General features: G+C 43.0%; 1 protein-coding gene across 3 annotated transcripts in view; it reads right to left on the reverse strand.

The window, feature by feature from the left end:
- ube3c (ubiquitin protein ligase E3C) overlaps nucleotides 1-22,432 on the reverse strand; it is a 39,191-nt gene extending 16,759 nt beyond the window's left edge. Inside the window, exons 1-19 of one of the 3 annotated variants that reach the window (XM_010885495.3) lie at nucleotides 22,326-22,432; nucleotides 21,275-21,423; nucleotides 21,091-21,144; nucleotides 20,890-20,964; nucleotides 19,701-19,847; nucleotides 19,481-19,596; nucleotides 19,117-19,274; nucleotides 18,634-18,799; nucleotides 16,941-17,161; nucleotides 16,545-16,696; nucleotides 15,880-16,070; nucleotides 9,123-9,209; nucleotides 8,706-8,869; nucleotides 8,148-8,374; nucleotides 6,545-6,649; nucleotides 5,869-5,956; nucleotides 3,242-3,339; nucleotides 2,718-2,850; nucleotides 1,514-1,761 (exon numbers count right to left, since the gene is read on the reverse strand). In XM_010885495.3, coding sequence (XP_010883797.1) covers nucleotides 1,514-1,761; nucleotides 2,718-2,850; nucleotides 3,242-3,339; nucleotides 5,869-5,956; nucleotides 6,545-6,649; nucleotides 8,148-8,374; nucleotides 8,706-8,869; nucleotides 9,123-9,209; nucleotides 15,880-16,070; nucleotides 16,545-16,696; nucleotides 16,941-17,161; nucleotides 18,634-18,799; nucleotides 19,117-19,274; nucleotides 19,481-19,596; nucleotides 19,701-19,847; nucleotides 20,890-20,964; nucleotides 21,091-21,144; nucleotides 21,275-21,343 — 2,499 coding nt within the window. In that variant the 5' untranslated portion in view covers nucleotides 21,344-21,423; nucleotides 22,326-22,432. Of the gene's footprint in view, nucleotides 1-1,513; nucleotides 1,762-2,717; nucleotides 2,851-3,241; nucleotides 3,340-5,868; nucleotides 5,957-6,544; nucleotides 6,650-8,147; nucleotides 8,375-8,705; nucleotides 8,870-9,122; nucleotides 9,210-15,879; nucleotides 16,071-16,544; nucleotides 16,697-16,940; nucleotides 17,162-18,633; nucleotides 18,800-19,116; nucleotides 19,275-19,480; nucleotides 19,597-19,700; nucleotides 19,848-20,889; nucleotides 20,965-21,090; nucleotides 21,145-21,274; nucleotides 21,424-22,086; nucleotides 22,293-22,325 lie in introns of those variants that run through there. The other 2 variants (XM_010885496.3, XM_010885497.3) reach the window with 2 other exon arrangements.
- Nucleotides 22,433-22,648: the final 216 nt, after the last annotated feature.

The raw sequence follows: 22,648 nt of genomic DNA on the forward strand, positions 1-22,648 counted from the left end.
GTATATTTGCCCTGAGTCCCTAGTCAACAAGAGAAAGTACTGCACTACATTTTCTGTCAATATACCTGGTCAAATAAGGGCTAATAAACGACTCTAAAGGGAGAGCTTATAAATGTTTTAACATTTCTTCCCCTAAGTCTGTTGAATTAACATTATGGGGAAAATTATAAGGTCCATATTCTCAGATCCATGTGGGTAAACAACAGATTTTATATGCTTTTTAGACATTTAAAACGTTCCCTCAGCTTCAAACTAGCAACCAAAAATAGTACAAGCAGGAGATGCTGTAACAGTAGCCTTCGTAGAAGCACCAGGTATTTACATTAGCATACACCTCATGAAAAAGTCATACTGAAGTCATGTTTAGCATTCAAAGCACATATAGCATCCCACGTTAAGTCCATCCACTCACCAATATTGCCACCTGAGTTAATAGATCCCTAGATTGGCTAGCTTACAAGAGTAGTATGGCTCAAAGCGCACTCTGTTTGCAAACCACATCAGCTGATGAGCAAACATATGCACCGCAAATACAAGGGCAACATGCTGAAAATGTAATGTTTTTGTATTTTGCATTTTCAGCAAGAACTGACTAAACTGGAGTATTTTCAAGCAGCTTGGAGCCTGCTACTAATGGGATTTTAGAACTGTTTTGCAAGCTGTTTGTTCATGGGCTGCATGCTTCCAGGAGTTCAATACCAACCTGTTGGGGACCCCTTTCTTTATATATAATTATCTATTGTTAAAATATACGGGATAGGCATTGCTGTTGTGCAGCATCTAATTGCTACAAAGGACAAACAGCAGAACATAATTCAAAACAGTGTCTGTATTCATTCACCTAATGCCAAACATTTATCTGGTAAGTCATCTTGTCAACTGACACCGAAAAATAGGTTCAATAAAAAATAAAAATCAATTAATTAACACAGGACTATTGAAAACAAAATGTACTAGTATCTACTCAATAAGTACTAGCTCTTAACCAACTTCTACACACAAAACTTAAATAGTTCCTAGTAATTAATGAATACGTACTAGGCTGCTTTTAGATCAAGGCAGCAAGTTCCAGGATGCGAATGTTAAACTGGCTTGCCATGACAACCTGCTATGATGACTCGATGGAGTCTGGGGGTACAGTATGACCCTTCCAGGGATCACAAGGGAGCAGGGCACAACTCTCTCCCAAAGGTGCCAGACTTTTCAACTCATTACCTGATTAGTCATTCATCTCACATTGCGTAGGATAACCTCTAATATCAACAAAGTTGCTTGCCGTTTCAGGTGTTGCTTTAACTGGCCTACGTGAATAGATGATGGCCTACGTTTACAACAAAATAAAACTATGAAAGACTGACACAATAAGTGGTGTGGTAACAAACAGAGAGAGTGGTGAATGCCGCCGCCTAGAGCAACGTTTTGCTCCGTCCCAGCGTTGGCTTCGAACTCCGGCCTGCTACCTTCTTTGAAACATTCCACTGCCACACCAGTATTTTCACATTTTTAACATTACCTTCCCAAGTATCCGTCCCAGGAAGTAGTAGTGTCTGGCAAAAGAGTCGCCAACCAGCATCTGGGCAGTGGGGCTGGGGTAGAGCAGGCCCTCATTGGTGGTCTTGAAAAAGCCCTGGTTTGGGTTGAAGCCTGATTTGAGCAGCTCGTTGAGAAACTCGCGAAAAATGCCCCCGCCGTCGATGCCTGCCTCGTCCAGGCCATGCGCGTTGAGCAGGTGCACACGAATACGCTTCTTCAGGTCCGGCTCTGGATGCGGGGAACAGAAAAGGAAATCACGTTAATATAATATGTGGAAATACATTGTGTAGATATAAAATATATATAAATAAAACTGACTACAAATGTGGAAAATACATGGGAAATCTGACACGCCAGTACTTTAGTTCCCTTATTAGGACACCCCTTTTTACCAGAGTACTTATAAAAATACAGTAAATTAAGCATCTATCCTATGTTAAGCATTAAAGAATGTTATGATTAAAATCTAACTTCTAATCAAAAAATATACAGTATGTAGAAGGACAGAGAGTAAAATGTAAATTTTAGCATTATTATTTCTCCCCATTTCCACATCTCGTAGCAGGATTGCTCTGACCTAAGGAGTATTAAAATCAAAGTGTATAAAAGAGGTCACGTTTCAGCATAATTAATGCAAGGCAGTAAATCAGGGCAGCTATAACTTATCAAGACACATAAATGATATAGCTCACGTCTTCAGCCCCTCAAAAGCAGGTCCTCGCACTACTCTTTTTAATCATAAGGCCCAACAAAAGTGCTCTTTTAAATTCAAACACAAAAAGAGGTGACTTAAAATAATTGATTTCCAGCTTTTATGCTATCCATTAGAATAATCACGATCACAATTATGCTTTAGTGAAATCCAATAGTTCAGAGAGCGATGGGAAAGCTAACCTTCATTTCTAATGAGATCGGTAACCTCGGCTACAATATCTGGATTTTATGGACCGCCAATAGAAGACAGATACTGTCTGAGGCTGCGTCACAATATCCCCTTTCGCTTGAAATAGCCTCACGGTCCATGCTTCACCCAAAGCTACAATCCTTGGACAGGTGGAGCGATGGGCTGGTGGGACACTCCACCCTGCTGATTAGACCAGTCACGTTAGTGCACACTTTGGGATTGAGGAGAGTTCACTGGGACCCGGGCGGAGACGTATCCCTCCACAGCCTAAAGCGCGTACCGTTTTCCGGTGAGAGCTTGTCGTAGGCGTCTTCGTAGATGTAGTTCCGTCGGATGGTGACGTTGATCCCGTCCAGGAACGGCCCGTCGCCTTGGACGTCCCGTTTGTCCGCGTAGATCAGCCTCTGAAAGATCTTCACGGCAGCGACAGAGCTATTACAGCAACCCCTTTGAAGGACAAACTACCAACAGCCTGGCCCCGTTTTACAGGACATCTATACTGACTACACGGCCTACTTTGAACCGAAGCAGTAAACAAGAAAATAAACCCATCCCAACCAACGCTATGCATTCTTTGACACTGTATTGGCTGAATCTTAACAGTGATTTTTTTTTAATGTGGTTTCTGATAAGTGTCGTCTGTGACTTTTACAAGGGCTACTATAGTGACATTGATGATGGAGGTGAAACTACAGTCCCACCCAGATTATTGCCAAGGCTTTGGCGTTGAGACAAGCTATACGGAGGAAGGCTGTGACACTAAATAAAATGGATTTAATAATTGAAGTGACGGCTGTGGAATACCTTGACCCGCTCCTCGAAGGGCACGACAAAGGGCAGCTCGGTCAGGATGGCCAGGTGTCTCTCCTCAGAAACGGACAGCTGAGGAGGTTCCATCCCCACTGGAACGGGAAAGAACAGCTCAGACAAATGTTTTCCCACTGTGAGGAATCTCAACATCCACCCAAACCACCCAATCACAGCACGCATCCGTCCAATCCTTCAGTCTGTCCCTCATACGGCCCAATGCAAGATCTCTCTCATCACGGTTATACTGAGACGGCACTTTGGTGAACGTACAACCAGGCTGAACGTTCCCCCTTCACCGCTACCAGAACCCAAACCTCCACAACCCAGACCTGCAGTCCAGTCCCCGCAATGACAAACCCTGAACAGGAAACCCAGGCCCCATCTAACACCCAGCACCCCCGGATGTTACTCTATTTCTCCACAGTTAGCCCCCCACCAGCCAGTCCGCAACACCCCCCCACCCCACCCACAGAGCCTGCGGGGCCCGTCTCCCCACCAGGAAGACTATTTACAGGCAGCCCATTAAAGAGTGCTCAATCCTGCCCGCCCCTTTCACCAGCACGGTGAACTCCGCGGTGACCTGCCCGTCCACCTGTCCGGCCGTTTCCATTAAGCAGTTTGTTTTGTATTAAACTCTGCGTTGGGAACCGTTTAGAAGCCCAGAACGCCGCCGCAGCAGAGCCGGCCGGCATCCCACCCCTTACAGCTCAATTATTCCGCTCAGTTAGTCAATCCTATCTGCATCTGGCCCATCAGGTTTCCATCTTTGAGGAGACAGACGGCAGCGGAGTGGTCAATACATGGGCCATTCATCAGCCCATGGCCTGTCCATTTCAGGAAATGAAAACAGGGAGGACAAACATGCGGCCAGATGTGAGCTCATTGGGACTCTCAGGCTAATTTAATTCCTCCTGTCCCCGGGCTGGTTAGAGTAGCATTAAGCAGATCATACACACATTGTTATCCGCTTGTTTTCACACCACCCGGCTTGCTGACCTGCTGCTGGCGGCCCGAGCGCTAAATTAAACGGCAGAAAAGCATGATCGCCTCTCCCTCTCGGCCTGCTGCCGTCTCTGGCTCTTCACAAGAGTGTTGTGGAGTCACTCGGACAGAGCTAATCAAACAGGTAATTAACGCGGAGCCGACTTGAGATTTTAAAATAGCAGAGATCACACATTAGTCCCGGTAGGACAACGATGCTGTGGTGATTTGGGTGTTTCACTGCACTTTAAGTTTCTTTTTCCTACCGTGTGTGACATTGGTATTGTGACAATGCCACAATAAAATATTTCTATGGCACATACAGAGGCTTCAGAAAGTATTCAGACTCTCACTTCCTCCACAACTTTTTGTGTGATATAATTATAATCAATTTAATGTACATTGTTGGTATCAGTTTACACAGAAAGAGGAATGCATTATTAGGAATGTGTGCTAAAATTAAACATGCAGTCCACCTGTGGCAAATTTAACTGATTGGACATGATTTATAAAGACCCATACCTGTCTATTTAAGTTCCCACATTTCACAGTAGATGTCAGAGCAAAAATCAAGCCATGAAGTCCAAGAAAACTTCCAAGACAGTTGTGTCAAAACATTGATTTGGGGAAGGTTATAAAACTAGTTGATAAAGGACAAAAATTATTCCTCTAGACCCTGGCAGGGACAGGGAGACTGGTCAGGATTGAGGAAAAGATGAACAGAACAAAATACAGAAAGGTCCTTTAAGAAAACCTGATCCAGAGCACACAGGACCTCTGACTAAGAAATCTTCTTTAAGCACGACAACAACCCGAAGCACAGAGCCAAGACACCGCGGGATTGGCTTCAGGACAAGTCTGAATGTCCTTGAGTGGCCGTGGCAAAGCCCAGACTGTATGTACTCCCAAACCATGGCTAAAGACTGTATGTACTCCCAAACCATGGCTAAAGACTGTATGTACTCCCAAACCATGGCTAAAGACTGTATGTACTCCCAAACCATGGCTAAAGACTGTATGTACTCCCAAACCATGGCTAAAGACTGTATGTACTCCCAAACCATGGCTAAAGACTGTATGTACTCCCAAACCATGGCTAAAGACTGTATGTACTCCCAAACCATGGCTAAAGACTGTATGTACTCCCAAACCATGGCTAAAGACTGTATGTACTCCCAAACCATGGCTAAAGACTGTATGTACTCCCAAACCATGGCTAAAGACTGTATGTACTCCCAAACCATGGCTAAAGACTGTATGTACTCCCAAACCATGGCTAAAGACTGTATGTACTCCCAAACCATGGCTAAAGACTGTATGTACTCCCAAACCATGGCTAAAGACTGTATGTACTCCCAAACCATGGCTAAAGACTGTATGTACTCCCAAACCATGGCTAAAGACTGTATGTACTCCCAAACCATGGCTAAAGACTGTATGTACTCCCAAACCATGGCTAAAGACTGTATGTACTCCCAAACCATGGCTAAAGACTGTATGCACTCCCAAACCATGGCTAAAGACTGTATGCACTCCCAAACCATGGCTAAAGACTGTATGTACTCCCATGTTGTGTCGTGCATAAGAATAGTACTTAGCAGTGATATATTGGTGATTTTGCTCTCACTGCTTAATCCTACCATCTAATGTGGACTGCAGAGGACCGATGCGACCCATCCTTCGTGTTCTCCATACGTGCCTGGCCGAGGGGACGTACAGCTGGGTCACCTGGAAAGGAAGGAGCGGTTTTCCAGTCATCATGGTTACACGAACACCTTAGGTCTAACATACAGTAGGACGTAACATAGCTCCAAGACGTGATCTGAAGCTTTTCCAAAGAGACTAGATGACTGTGACACGTTCCGGTGGTGGTAGGATTCATTTTTGTGGTGGTAGGATTCATTTTTGTGGTGGTAGGATTCATTTTTGTGGTGGTAGGATTCATTTTTGTGGTGGTATTATTGAGAGGTCTCACCTCGCTATCTAAAGATGAACGCTCAAATGTTATTGTCTAAAGAAGTAAATCCACTAAATGTAAATCCATAGTGAACGTAAATTTACTGCACGTTATACGGTACTGACATCATAAAAAAGTAATTCCCACATCAATCACATCATATGCATTTTAACACAATGTGGACAGACATATTGAATGCACTGGCCACTAGAGATGTCACAAAGTAGTTGCAAACTATCAAAGTCATTTTTATTACCACTGTAAACAGTGATAAATAGGCAATCAGACTGATTAGCGATAAACCCATTAAGGATAAAGAGTCTGATCTAACAGCAGAAAGCACAGATACCAATGGTTACCTTATCTGCTCGGATGTTGACCTCTTCAGAGAGCCAATGACCTGTCGGACAGAAGGGCCGTCTGATGTCTCGAGCCTTCACCATCTTTACCAAGTTAGTGATGACCTGCAAAATACACGGCAATTAAACTACACAAAAAATATATATATATAATTAGTAAACAAACATTCCTATTTATGTGGAGGCTGGACAATAAGAGTCTCCCCCTTAAAAAAGCAATTTGCGAGTGGAGCCATTAGCAGGCCATTTAACGGCAGTATAAAAAGAGAAATGGCTGCAGTGTCTTCGTGTCCAGCACCAGGGTTTATTATGGACCAGCCTGCTGACATCAGCCACGGGGCTTGAAAACTAAAAATAAACTCTCTGTGGATATTACCAGCGTAATTCACGACTGTTCTGTGAGTTTGACAGGGCGAAACTTGTCATAAGCCAAGTGTCTTAATGTGGTTACGTTCAACCCTGTCCTGTCGGAAACAAAACAAGGGTTGTATCCGGCTAAAGATTCTCTTCCCTTCCTCTTCTATGGTTAACTCAGCAGTATCTGGTGCAGCGGTTATGTCCATGTGTGGAGTAGACGTCTCAAAACTTCAGCTGACTGACCCAAGTGGAGAGGTTGAACACGTCACATCTATATTGACCGTTTCCATGATGTCGCCCGGACCTCATTAACACCACAAGCAGAGAGTAGTATTCGGACATAATTACAGTGAAACAATTATCAATACGATAACCGGGTAACATTGTTTGAATGGAAATGTTCATTTTAAACGCACGTCGTTTTCCTACAGGGCGCGGTCAATCTCGGGCCGTCGTCCGCGACGGCTCGAGTCGGCGTCCTGGGTAATAATGGGGAGTGCAAAACGCTGTTCGCCACGCGGACGATGGGTTCGGATAGAGACTTAGCCCCGACTTAGAAGAATGAATAAGCATTCCTTAATTAGCCCATCGGGTTAAGTGCACGCCTTAATGGGCCTCTCCCAAACTCTGCGGTGACATCCCTCTCCAAACATGGCCAAGAAGAGAAGTTCCATTAGCAATATTAATACAAGCTTAGTTGATCATTTTCATTCAATTAACTTCCTTCAATTAAATAGATAGCTGGACAATGGGGGTGATGAAAGATGGCAGAGAGACGGCTGATGACTCCAACCAAACATTAGCGTGTTATGGGGTCAGCGGCGTTAAAGCAACTGTAAATCCAGACCCGTTCAATTTAGAAAATGCATGTCCCCTGCTCTTCTACTCCTTTAATGGGTCGTTTTAGCTGACGGGGAGGTGTTTGCGTGGCTTGATTCGCTACGAATCTCCTGCCGCATTTCTACATGCGCACCACCTCTGCTGAAAGGAACCGCTGCTCACTTTCCAAGTGCCTTTCCCAACAACTGGCAGACTAAAACAAAGTCACTGCCTTACTCCAGCAGGAGAGGTGAGGAGTAGGATAAACGAATGTAGAGGAGACAGAAATAGAGCCCGCGAGAGCGACAGAGGGCCCGCGAGAGCGACAAGTAATAGTTCAAAAAAAGAAAGCCATTGTTTCATTAGCAAAACATTTGCAGTGATGAACGTGTCTCTGACCATGCTGGGGAGACAGGCAGACATTCACCTTGAAAAGCTGGACCCAGCGCTTCTGCTCAGCCTGAATGCGCTGCTGCACCTCGGAGTTGGTCTTGACCCCGACACTGCGGAAGGCGGCCATGTACTCCTCGCGGTGCTCTGTCTTGGTCTCAGGGTAGGCAAGCTTAATGATGCCCAGACAAGCATCCCGAAGTAACCGGGACAAGGTCACCAGCTCGGCCAAGGTGAACGGCATCATGGAGGCATTGCTGTGGCCTGAGAAGGGGATGGACAGGTAGAATGAAAGGCTGCTCACTGTTTCTGGTCCACAGTACACAAGGCATGATGTTATGCAGTAATAATTTGGAATACTATCTTAGTTTGTCAAATATCTGGATTAATTCTAGACTGTTAGTCACCAAATCTATTTATTTCAATGTTGTATTTCTTTTCAAAATGAACACTCAATACTTGAATGCTAACTTAATTTTGAATATGGAGCAGGGGAAAATTTTTATGGAAGCCTGTATATTAACCCAGGTAGTGGTAAATCCCCCCCCCCAAAAAGTCAAAACGGAACACTAGACTAGAGAGAGTAGAGGCCTACCGTGGCCTTCCATAGGGTAGCCAAAGAACTCGCTGTCGTGCACAGAGATGAGTGAGTGACTGAAGAGGGAGCTGAACAGGTAGAAGAGGGGAATGATCCGGTTAGAGTCCTCCAGAGACATGGGCGAACCCCGGGAGATGACCTGGAGCAGAGGAACCATCGACCTGGATGGAGAAGGGACAGACGGATTTCAGACAACAAAGCAAATTGAACAGAGTTCCGTAGGGTTAAGAGTCCATTGAGGGAGCCTGTCGCTTCTAAGGAGTGTTGTCAGTGTAGGAGCTCTGATTCGGGACCTGTTTCCATTTTTACATGGGAATGTGAAAACGTGGAAATGGAGCAAGGAGAGCAGATAACGGATCAGTGCTCCTATTACTGAGACTCTTGATCCATATGAGCAACATTCAATCCACTCACCCAGTAATCATCTTGGTGGTCATGGACTGTATCAGGTGCCAGAGGTGGCGCAGGAAACGCGCATTAAATGCCAAACTGTACAGAAGCCTGGAGGAGACAATTGTTTTGTTTTTTAAAACACAGGAAAAAAATAAGGCAAACATTTAGTTGCAAATGAGGTGCACTCAGGCCACATGAAAACCCCATTAAAATGTCTAAGCTACTGGACAAAAAGCATGGCGATTAGACCAAGTGATCTTACCCTGTCTAAGGCATATCACCACCAATCACAAACAAGATGAGGGCGGGGAATAGAGCCGGTCACTCCTCAAATCTCTCTGTTTTAATAGGATAGGATCGGTTGTCACTCATTTTGTCTTCTAAACCGACAACTGGTTTGCAAGGAGGGACATTCTCAGATGGATGATTGTGTGATTAGAACGTTTTTTTTTTAACAAAAATGTATACACCTGTGTGGAAATGATAGTGCCCTCTACAATGATTAGCTCCTTATGTAAATATGTATAACAAAGCCTGGAGAAAATTTCATTATTGTTTAATGAGCTTGATCTTATACTCAAAAAAATTATATGAACCCAATCTTTAATTCAGAGGAAATAATTATCTTCAAAAACAGGTGTCAGAATCCTTGGAACCCCTAGGTAATCTTATGAACAAAATCTAACTAATGCATAATCTGATAAAGATTTTTAGATTTCATTTGGGAGTCTTTGGGAAGTCTATAGTGGTCATCCTGTTCCACAGGGGTATAAAAATGAGGTGACACACTAGCTAAAATCAATTATTCAACATGGAGAAGGTGGAGAACACACAAATGAACTGATACGAATGGCTATGGAAAAAGACAGTTACACACCTGAAAATACTTAACTAAATTTTTTGGGAAATAATTAAGACATGTAAAACAACTGGAGCTTTGATGAACCTGCCCGCAAGAAAATGTGTATTTCGCCCCCATGCACAGAGAGAAGAATGGTTCAAGTGGCAAAACGTTACCAAGGATCACAGTCGGATAATTGCCGAAGTTGGTTACATCTTGGTGTCACCATGTCTCCAAAACTATGATAAGACACCACCTCCATGCAAACAACTTATTTTGAAGGGTTGCCAGAAAAGGTCTCTGCTGCCACCAAACTGTGACCTACGGTGGGGGACCTGAGATGTTGTGGGGTTGTTTTACTCACAAAGGCCCTGGAAACCTTGTTAGGGTATATGTCAACAGGGACTCCAAGTAGCAAGAGACTAAGCCAAAACCTCTCGGCCCCTGCCAGGAGGCTAAAACTGTGTCATCGCTGGATCTTCCAACAGGACACCGATCCAAAAAATACCTCAAAATCCAAACAAAAACTATTCATTGACAATAGGACCAAGTAATGGCCTAATCTTTAGTCCCCTGACCTAAATCCCATTGAAAATTGGTAGGATGAGCTGATGAGGAGAGTCCACAAACAACAACAAAGAACTCTGAAGGACCTGGAGAGTTTGTGTGTGGAAGAATGATCACACACAAATCCCTTCATGTGTGTTCTCCCACATCAAACATTATAGGAGACCTATTATCTTGGCAAAGGGAGGGTAAACAAGGTCCTAAATGTAGAGGTGTCAATAATTGTAGTCAGCATGTTTTTTTTTTGGGAGGAGGGGGGGGGGATAATAATATTTGGACAGTTTTCACTCAAAGGTTAGATTTCATATGATTTGTTGAGTATAACATCAAGGTGATAAACAACAAATGAAATTTTTTACAGGATTTTGTTCATATTTACCTGGGGTGCCAATAATTACGGAAAGCACTGTACATCGGTGTCTCCCTCTATGCTCAAGAACATTAACAGCCTTAAAGGACCAAAAGACAGACATAAAATCTACATATAAGCTGTTGACCGGCAGCATAGTGTATCTCCCAGGAACCGTCTTTCTTGACCCCTTTTGTCTGTCCATTTTCCCACAAAAAGAAAAAAGATGAAACGTCCCATTAAGGTTTATTTAGGCGAGCCACCTTCCATTAGTAAACTAGTTGGTGGAGAGGCGGCGATGGGCAACGGGTCATAAACAGACCCTCTGGCTTCCTGAGGGAGCTCCATTTCACTTAATGGCCACGGGGGAAGACAATGGAGCAGAATGAGGGGGAGGTAATGACCCTTACAATGACCCCACCGTGCAAGCATGCTTCCACACTCTCCCCAAATTACATGATAACACGGGGAGGGGGGGGGGGGCAAACCCTACATTCCCTTTAGGCCCTGGCCAAAAGAAGTGCCCTACTGACTGAATAGTGAGCGTTTGGGAGGCACTTCCCGAACCCTTATCCCCGACACCCATGCCGGACTCCCTATCAGCCTCCAGCACCTGGGTGTGAAGCCACTCTTTGTTCAAGCGTGTGTGTTTGTGCTCCTTTAAATCGCACCTGGTTTATAGAGTGTGTTTCTTTCACACGAGGATAAATGCCAGTTAACAGTAATTCGGTAATTAAGGTAAAAAATCTAGATGATAGCCCAGCGCATATAATGGGCCTCTGTGTAAAGGGATACAGTACTGACACCTATAAGGATGACTGCTCTCAGCAGGACATCTACCACTGAAAGGACAGGTGAAAGGTCGACAGAACACGAAGCGAACAGGAAGTGGATGGAATCAAAGAGATACGCCCTAATGTTGGTGACGGACTACAATCTCAAACAGTGCGTCCCAAACGGCAAACCCTTTTCCTTGGCCGAAAGATGTGCCCTAAACAGAGCATTAGCAAATGGTTTGGGACGTATCCTCGGTCACCGCTGAGCATGAGATGAAAAGGTGGAAAATGAAAATGAGCCTTCTGGGTCGAGTGACACCTCTTTATATCTCTGAGAAATCGTTTCTGCCAAGCACCCTGCCAAGCACCCCCCCGCCCCCATCTGCCGGCACAAGCCAGGGTACAGCATAGTGCTCTGGGCCTTAACAGTGTGCGGCTGAGTGTTTGATTGAAAAGGGAAACAAAGCACTAAAATGCTGACTGACAGACTGATAAACGGCCTGCTAGAAACCAAAGCTCCACTTCAATCACGGAAAGGCACTAATAAACACCGCCATGGGCTCCAAAAGGGGTCACGTGGGTCTGGGTCCATAAAAATGACCTTGATGGAGAAAACAGTGGTTATTTGTATTTTAACATCATGTAAGATATAACTTATGTCTGCAGAAAAAGAGGAAAACTGTGAAAAAGACTAATTTGCATTCGAAATTCTGGTTAATTTCTATAAAAGCTGCCTAATCCATAAAGGGCCTGCAAGTCAGTGGCAGTGGCCGAAAGAGGCGGTGTCCTCGTGGCCAGGGTGTCATTGTCTCACGTAAACTCCACAATCACAGCAAGCACTGCAAAACAAATGAAAGACAGGGGCTTGCTAGCACTTAATATATCAGTTAGCTACACGTGCCACCTCAGGCCTAGGCTAAACAACAAGCAAAGGGAAATTAAACCGAATACCAAACACTCAACAATTAAAGTGGAATGAGACGCATTTACCCTACCAACCACAACGACCATAGCAACCATTAACCACTAATCTGAAATAAATCTAAACTCGTTTTAGTAGAGGTTAAAGATTGTACTTTAAATCTACAATCCTTCAGAATATACAGGGCCTGAAATCCAAGAGGGAGGTAACAAGGCGTTAGGGAGCATTTTCACGATATACATATTTATTGGCGGCAATGCGCCGGGCTGGCTGCGCGTGGGAGGCGTAAGGGCAGACAGGCTCTTTTTTTTTACTGCAGTAAATCAGGCACGGGATGCAATTTGCTCCCCTTAGCCTCTTGTAAAGCTATCCCGTCCACTTCGCCACTAATTAATCTTCCTCTGTGAGCTAATTATTTTGTACAGATATCCAATAATGATGGAGGATGAGAGACAGGATTTATGGTAAAAGCGTTTGGATGAAACAAAGCTGTAAAAAGAAAAAATACTTAGAGAGGAGGATTCCAGGCTTATTCCAGCAAATTATTTGGTAAGCAAAAAAAAAGTGAAGGTTGGCTTGAAAGTTGTCCAAATCAAGCCTGGCTTGAGATTGGATCGTATTCCTTAGCGCAAATTGTTGCTCTAAGGAATACATATTGAGGTGGGTCCCTCCATGTACCAGCATGTTTGTTTGTTTGACGGTAATACAACCCAGGTAACACCCAGTTGCCCCAAAAGAACACCCTCAGGTAACACCCAGATGCCCCAAAAGAACATCCTCATGTAACACCCAGTTGCCCCAAAAGAACACCCTCAGGTAACACCCAGTTGCCCCAAAAGAACACACTCCGGTAACACCCAGTTGCCCCAAAAGAACACCCTCATGTAACACCCAGTTGCCCCAAAAGAACACCCTCAGGTAACACCCATTTGCCCCAAAAGAACACCCTCCGGTAACACCCACTTGCCCCAAAAGAACACCCTCCGGTAACACCCACTTGCCCCAAAAGAACACCCTCGGGTAACACCCTCTTGCCCCAAGTGAAATGCCACATTTATAGTTGCCCACCCACTACAATAAATGAGACAGCAACGCTTCACTGTTGATAACCCTTACTCTCTCATACATTCTCATAACACGGACAAGTAAGGTCCTTTCATTGGCATCCACCAACCATTAACCAGCAGGATTGATTGACCCTCAGGTTGTGGTTTAAAGCCCAGGAAGGGCCTTCCCTTTCAGCCACACTAGCAAATACCCCCTCTCACATCCACATCCTGCCTTAATACAATCAACCCAATCAGCTAGCTCAGAGCTGACTACCCAAATCGAGGATTGACAGCTTCAGAGCTTCCCTGATATCCCCAGTACTTCCTCCGCCGGTTGTAAACATCAGTCGGGCGAAGAGGACAGATAATGGCTGCGTTTCCTTGTCGTTATTCACATTAGATGTTACAGCACCTAAATGCTGACGGTGAACTCCCAGGGTCATGATGACACAGAAATAAAAGGGGGTGGGGGGGGTGGGGGAAGACTCCAAATCAAGTGCCCGTAAAATGACTAACAAAACAAAATACTTGAAACATAAGACAAAAATTGCAGCAAGACAGGTTGTCAAAATGGCCAGTATTTTTTAAAAAGTAATTCATATTTTCTTTAGGTTTCCATATTATGGAAATCAAAATAATACTCTGAAACTACGACAAAGATGAGAATGCCTAAACGCCTAATAGCTGTTTAAAACAAATCCTGGAATGTAAGTCTGTTTAGATGGGATGGAATTTCTGACCTATTAGCTGATGCCACAAAGTTGATCTGATTGTAATAGACCAATGACTGTTCATATGGGTAAGGGCTCAAGGACCTATACTTACGCTGTCCTATATGCAAATCAGGGATGCATTTGAAAAAAATATTCAAATGTGTTTCCTTAAAGTCAGTTATTCTGGCACATAAAATAAGTCATGTGAAAAAGGAAACCCTGTGGACATAGAACCTTTTATTTATTCTTTTTTTATATATATATACATATTTGAACACACTAAAATCTTAAATTCATTGATAGAAGTAAACCAATTCAATGAATCACAAAAGGACAGAAATGCAATTTCCTAACACAGAAAAAGTAAACAGCCATCCATAAAGATTAGAAACCTGGTCTGGTTTGGTGTGCAGTAACATATCATGCCAAGATAAAAGACCTATCTGAGGCCCAGAACACAGATTATTCATGCCAATGTGTCAGGGAGGGTTTAAGAGCCATTTTCAAGCAATTTGAAGGACATAATTTTACTGTCTGACAAATCATCTACAAATGGATTAAAGTCTAGACCACTGGCAATCAACCAAATTGAGAACAAGAGCTGACCTAAAGATACTCACAGAAGTCTCTAAGAACCCCATGGTAACAGCAAGACATTGTCAGTGCATGAGTCAACTGTCAGAGACTACACAAACCCTGCCAACATGGGAGGTCAGGAACGAAGAAGCCACTGCTCTCAAAACAGAATATCAAAACTACTGAAACAATGTGCTCTCGTCAGATGATTCAAAGGTGGAGTTGTTTGTCATCAATGCCAGATGCCATGTTTGGCAAAAACTAAATAATTCCTTTGAACAGAAGAACATGGAGAAAACATGGAAGAGGTGGCATTATGGTTTGGGGCTGCTTTGCTGCCTCAGGGTCTGGCCAACTTGCCATCATAGTCAACCATGAATTCCATATTATACCAGAGTTCTTGAAGACAATGTAAGGCCATCTGTCAAAAGCTGAAGCTTAACCACACATGAATCTTGTAACAGGACAGTGACCCAAAACACACAAGCAAAGCTACAACAAAATGGCTCAAAAATAATAAATGTGGGGGTTATGGAATTACCAACTCAAAGAAACTGATTGACAGTCACAAGAAATGGCTAAATGAAGTTACTTCAACCTAAGAGGGCATCACCAGCTCCTGTAACTTAGGGTGTACTGACATATTCTGCATTATGAAATTAAAATAAATAAAGATAAATAAAGGATTGAAAATGCTAATACTTCAGCGTTGTTTGTTCAATTCGGTTAGGCTTTATATGTTGTTAGGGCTGAAGTCTAAATATCCATATGTCCAAGCATATGGAAAAAAATGCAACTTTCCAGTGAATGTACTTAATATTTCACATAACTAGAAATGTGTCCCAAATGGCAACCTATTATTTTCAAAGTGCACTACTTTAAACCAGAACTTGTAGGAATCCGCTCAGAACTACAGCCCTATTTAGGGAATAGGGTGCCATTTGGGATTCACACAACGTAAGTGGATCCAGAGCAGTCCACTAACCTGACTTTTGGAACCATCATGCGGTGTTGCACCATAAGAGTGTGGCAGATGGAGGCCATCATGGTGAAGACCTCTTCGCTGGCCGAGTCCCTCCACACCAGGTTGAGCAGGGCATTGGTTTGCTGCTTGGTGTCCAGTTTGTGGACACACTCCTCCGTGATCAGTTGCACTGATATCCGGTAACTGTCGTCCTGCAACCATTGGGTTTACACGCAATAGCTCTGAGGGAGTTTTTTCTTGAAGGACACAGGTTCCCCTATTCATGAAGTGTCAGTGGGACTCAGGATCCGTTTGCCATTTGATTATGAAAAGGTTACATGGCTGAGGGCAGACCAGATCCCAATACCACTGCAATGTGTTGTGAATACGGGGCAGCATGTTGATAACAGTGTGATAAACTGACATAGCAGCCAGTTTATAACAGTAAGATAAACTGACATAGCATTCTGTTGATGACAGTGAGATAAACTGACATATAAGCCTGTTTATCACAGTAAGATAAACTGACATATCAGCCTGTTTGTAACAGTAAGGTAACCTGAAAAGCAGGTTTTTATAATAGTGAGATAACCTAAAGTAGTAGTGATTATAATAGTGAAGTACTGAAACAGAAATGACAGTTAATAACAGTAAGGTAAACTAACAAGGTGTCTTGTGTTAGCTACCTGTGTGGCTGGAGCCTGAATGTTGTTGTCCTCCTCATCCTCAGAGTCGCTGAGGACCTCTGGCCTGCTGGTGCTCTCTGACACAGGTAGGAGAGGTAGCAGGGTCTGCAGAGCTCGCAGGTAAAGATGGAGGCCCGCCTCTGATAGTGATCCTAAACACACACACGCAGACCATTATGTCATACACATACTCTATTCACATAGATTATTTCTGGTGATTTCTACCAACTCCTGACATCTGTCTGCAGCTGTACAGGACAGTTTACCACACACTCAACACGCAGTTTATGTCCCAAAAGGCATTCTATGAGCTGCATGGACACGGTGTCACCAGAGCCCTATTGGAATAGGGCGACATCTTGGGCACAGAAAAGGTGTTTCCAGGACAGCTCTTACCCAGACAGGTCTCCCCGGCTGAGAGGACAAAGTAGAAGAGCCACGGCGCCTGCTTCTGCGCCGCCGCTGAGGAAACTACGGTGGCCTGCAGGGAGCCCAGGAAGGCCTCAAAGGGGAAGTGGAGACAAGGGTCGGCCAGCGCCGGAATAAAGAAATGAAAGATCTGCTCTGTGAACGGCGCCGAGATGAACTCCTCAGTGAAGGCCGCAAACACAAACTGCCTGCGGGATCACAAAGAAAAATGGCTTGAGTGGAGCTGTGCAAATTCCTTATATAGTGAAGCCGATAATAGTTTTTTGAAATTTGAAATTGGGTCAGTTTTTATATTATATATATTTAATGCAAGCAAGTATTTTTAAGATTGCAAAACAATGTTTGTTTCTGATTTTTTGAAAGACGCTAGGAAATTGTTGTTTGCTGGAAATGCAGATGGAAAATTCCAGGAAATGCAAATTCCAAAACTCGTGTTTGCCTCGTGTAAGGAAATTCATAATTTTAATGGCACCTACTACATGTTAATTGACCTATATAGGTAAATAGACCAGCAGTGAAATTTCCCTTTAAAGTGATAATGTTCAGTATAAATGTTTCCAGTTTTAATCAATTAACACACTAAATACAATCCTAAAAAATGGCAGTGTTCAGGTTTTGAAAATATAGTCCTTTAAGTTGGGTCAAAAGTCAGTTCCAGAGTAAAGTGATCCTTCAAACTCATTATCCAAACAGCAACAATGGGGTGATTGAGAGAGTATGTCTTTCCACCTTTCAGCTCTATTATTGGGCCCAATATTGTCTTGCCAAACAGAGCTGTTTTGACAGAGTCAGTCACACATCTGGTGGCCCGACCAGATGATTAGCTGTTGGAGCGACTGTGTACATAAGTTTCTCACAGCCACTCCTTGCTTTTCTTCAAAAAGAAAAGAATGCCCCCCTCGTTTGTCATTAAGAATGTCTCAGATTGAAAGCAAATAGTTGATATTCTGTACTCCAGAGTCCAGGTCGGCTTTATGGCTTGTTGTAAACAAGTTGGTAAAGCAATTATGCTGTCCCCACCAACTCCAAGGACAAACAACTGGCCAAAGTTTACATTACCAGTTTACTGGACAATTTTAACAGTGTATGCAACAGACAAAGGCATTCCGCTCGTGAGCTTTCTTACTTTGACGCGGTCTGACATCAGCACAAACAAAGGGCTCTCTCTCTCTCTCTCTCTGTCTCTGTGTTGCTGTTTTACTATCTTTTTGAAGACTGAAGGTTACTTAACATGAAGTGAGGACATTTGGGTGGTCCTCACTTTGACAAGAAGCTTTATCTGACTTGGAATTGGGTTTGAATTAGGATTACAATTAAACTCAGAATTCGGGATAGATTAACATTAGGGATTTCTTTTTTTAAAAGGTACTAAATTGCCGGTCCTCGCTTTGACAGTAAAACCAGTTTGGGTCTGCGTGTGTCTGTGCATTGATTGCGTGTGTTTTTTTGTGTACGTGTGTGTGGTCTTGTGTGTGTGTCTGGTCTTCTGTGTGTGGGTGCATTTCACTGCCCTGGTGAATCTGGTCAGCTTTTGTAAACAGTGCCCTCAGACACTAATTTTAGGCCAGTATAATATCATTGCCGTCATCTGGAGGGTTGAAGGTAGGATTGACTGTTAAAAGCAGGTCCTAGATTTCGGGAAACCTGCGGCGTGTTATACCTTGCGCCTGTTGTGCAGGAGGAGTAGGTAAAGTGCAGGGGCTTCAGCGTGTGCTCCAGCAATGTGCTCGCCAAAGGGATGGCGTGGGATCCAGACGGGGCGTTACTGTACTCCAAACTGGACGGTAGCTTGTGATTCACCAGAATATACAGCGACCGATAGTATCCTGGCAAAGACAAAGAAACGGAAATCTTATACATTTTTGCATACACAGTCAAGCAGACGGGAAAGCAGGTTCAGTTAAACGTTCCTAGCACCTAACAGCGGAGTAGAAAGACAACGTTTTGGGTTTTGAATCAAGAGAAAAGACAGCAACATTTTGGACAAAAAGTACAGATAAACAAAAAACCCTGAGTCCAACAGACCTTCACAGCACCGGAGGAATTAAGGTGGGGAGGGTATTAATGAGTCAATTGGAATCTGGGTTTGAATAGCTGACCATAATGGTAGAATGCACAGCAGTGACAAAATCTCAATACCTACCTTTCTGGACCATATAGTGCAAAATCTGCTCGATTAACGATGCAACAAGATGAACATCTTGAAGGACAGGAGAATAGGTTCTCTCTGAAGAAAATATCTCCAGCATCCTCATTGGAACGGCAACATTTAAACTGTCATCCTTGCAGGCTTGCAGAAGCCTAAAGGAAAGATGGAGATCATGTGTAATAGCGGATTAGTAACCTCTGATTTGTGCATAACTCAGTTGCCTGTGGAGCTTGTTGTTGAGTCAGCTTAGAAATGTTCCAACTAATAGTTACCGATCTTGGAAAACCGCAGAGTAAAACTTAATCCCAATGATGAAACATAATCCCAAATTCTTGAAGAATAGATGTTGACCCATTACCTGCAGCAGAAGCCTAGAACCCTCTTAATCTGAAAGACACAGGTCTGTCTCTCCGGCCCAGCCAGCAGCTTCACAAACTGCCCATTGTGTTTCACCAGGTTCTGACAAATCCAGATCTGCCGAAACAAACAGATTTTATGACAAATCTCCGCCCGCAATTGGGATTTTGACACGGTTTTCAATGGTTCAAACAACACGTTTGCCCAACACTTGTGCTCACCAATCTCTGTGAATCCTCACTCTGTCTGTAAAAAAAAAGGAGCTGCCTAGTTAAGAGACTGAGGCTGGCAGCGTCGGAAATTGGCGGCCCACCTCCCGACTGTGCCTGACAGACGCAGTGGTCAAAGTTGCCCCTCTGTATGGCATACTGGGAAAAACAAAACCAGGACAGAGGTCATTGCCATATGAACAATCCTATTATTATTACAACAATTTCATTACAGTATATGTGTGTGCATTTGAAAAATGTTTTAGCAAATCCCATCTCCTTAAAATATGTTATAGCAAATTCCAACAAGTGGGACTTTTTGATCATTGAAAAAGAAAGCCTTAACTATAGACATCAAATTCACAATTTTTACTGCAACTCCTCTTAGTCTCACACTTGGGATAGTACCAGTTCTATCAAACAAATATATGGGGAAAAAGGTAATCCACCCACATCCAATGAGATGACCTTCTTCCTCCAGCTAGCTATTCGCTGTGTTTTTGGCTAGCTAGATAACCTAGTCTACGGGTCAGTTATGACTGACTTGGAGTCATTGCACATACTGTGGTGACATTCCCAGACTAAGCTTCATTCAAAATGTTCAGTCATTGAAAGTGTCTCCTGCATAATCCCGAATGTCAAGAGACAGCAAATGATGCACCAGTCTTTGATTTACAACCTAATTTATTAGACTCCCCAGCAATATATTGGTGCTTTACTTTAATCATGTACTGAACAGCATCAACCTGCCAACAATCAACCTGCCAACAAAGCCTTATTCAACATCAAGGCTCTCCGGTCCTGGAGGGCTCAAACACTTCAGGTTTTCATACTCTCTGATAAGGCACTACAACAACCAGCTAAAACAAAAATCTGAAGCGCTTTGGCCCGGAGTTGAATGGACCGGCTCTACGCCAAAAAAACTGGTGTAAAATATATATACCTATATATATATTTTTAAAGCTCTTACGAAGCTGGTTTTGTAGAATAGAATTAGAATAGTTGTTTTAAAAATATATAATCTTTTTGTAAGTAGTTAAAATTATGACAGTTTCACTTTATGTATCTAACACATTGCAAGCAGCAATAAAAGGATTTGGAAGAGTGATTGCTTATATATATATAGAAGAGGAACAGAATGCCATTGAATTAGTTGTAGGATAGGTGATGTCTAATGTCTGTAACATGTTAGTAGACATACTTGCTGTTTTCGGTCATGGTATCCTCGTATATAGGACTGAATGATGATTGCATTCTTCAATCTTCGTCTTTCATCCTTATTGAAGTAAAAAAACAGTTAATAAACACACAAATAATAATTGATTTACAATCCAGCTTTGTAAGGTTTACATACAATGCTGTATGATTTTAGATCTTGAGTGTATTTCACAAAAAGTATTACCTCTCTTTTTCTCCTTTCCTCTTGTGTTCGGTGTAGGAGAGATGCTTTTTCCTCCTGAAAGACAAAGTATATTAAATTGTCTTGAAATGGCCTAGTTTAAGCAGCCAGCTAGCTAGCTAGCTATAAAAAGAGCACAGTAGCCCTCTACACGGTAGGCAGTATAATGTTATGTTAATGCTTATACCTTTTTGCTCGCTCCCCCAAGAGACACCTTGGGTCTTGTTTTGAAATCTCCCTCAAAGCTGAAGCTCATGTTTAGAATTTTCTAACCATCGATGAAGGATCCTTGGCTTGGTTCAATTCAGGTCTTTACAAAGTGGATGCTATAGAAATCTGAAAAAGAAAGTAAAACAAAAACATTTCAATTGCTGGCTAGCGATCTGTTTCTGACAACTCGAGGTGAGATAGCTAACCAAATAACGTTAGATTAACGTGCAACTAGACACATCAAAGAGTTAGCGACACCTTCCATACAGAGAACGGTTCTTAAAGAGAAACTGGAAAACATCTGTCTAACTAACAGGCAGTAGCTTAGAAGCTACACAATGATACAAATCCAATGCAGTGCTGGTATATAGCCGACAGCAACAGAGCCTCTTTAGTTAGCTACACCACTAGCAAAACTCTGTAGCTTTTGGGGAAATTACTCCTGCTGCAGTCTTGCAGATGCGCCTTAAGTGCATAACCAAGGCATTTACATTGTCAACCATTCACCGAGTTTATTTGTTTCCAAGTTAGCTAGTAAACGTCACTGTTTTGGTTTTCACTGCACAGCACTGAACGCTTGCCAGGCTAACTGACTTGCTACTGCAGGTTAGCAACATAACTAGATAACGATATGTAGCATGCTAGGTACGCGTAAGCTAGCTAATGACTCAGCAGCTTGCTATAAATCTGAATCGCTCAATCTTAGTGGTCTGTCTGCTACTACTTCAGAATTAAAATCGCATCAGATATACAGTAAATTCCAGTTACTTTATTATTTGGTACACTTACATTAATCTGTTGCCAATATAGCTACCTAATAGCAACCAACCCAGTTAGCAAATGTCAACTAGATGGCTACACGGGGGGCAGGTCGCCTTGTTTCAGCTAACGTTAACTAGTTAAAACGTAGCTAGCTAATCATGGCATCTTTGTTCTAACACTATAAATAGTTTGGACTAAAATCATTTCATTGTATGTTAATCACCTATGATGAATGATATGACTAACAGAAATGAAATAGTACATACGACGTTTGTGCGATATTACATTTAACAAAGTGTCTGGTTTGGTCCTTCTCCCCTTCTTTCCAGAAATACAACATAAACTGTTGGCTACATCCGCCTCTTTAGAATTCTGAAATCGGATTGGGCAATCGTTTCAATAGTCAAATTCTATTCGCTGAATTCAATGTCAGCGAAACTCCGACTGACATCCTCTTCTAGCTTGGTAGGGGTGCAACAGGAAACAGATATTACTAATTGGAACATTATGATGAAAATGGTTTATAGTGCATGGACCTTTTAGTATACAATAGGACACAGACCTACCGGTAGTTAAACTTCAACTTGAA

This window comes from Esox lucius, chromosome 21, assembly GCF_011004845.1.
Source record: "Esox lucius isolate fEsoLuc1 chromosome 21, fEsoLuc1.pri, whole genome shotgun sequence".
Lineage (NCBI taxonomy): Eukaryota > Metazoa > Chordata > Actinopteri > Esociformes > Esocidae > Esox > Esox lucius.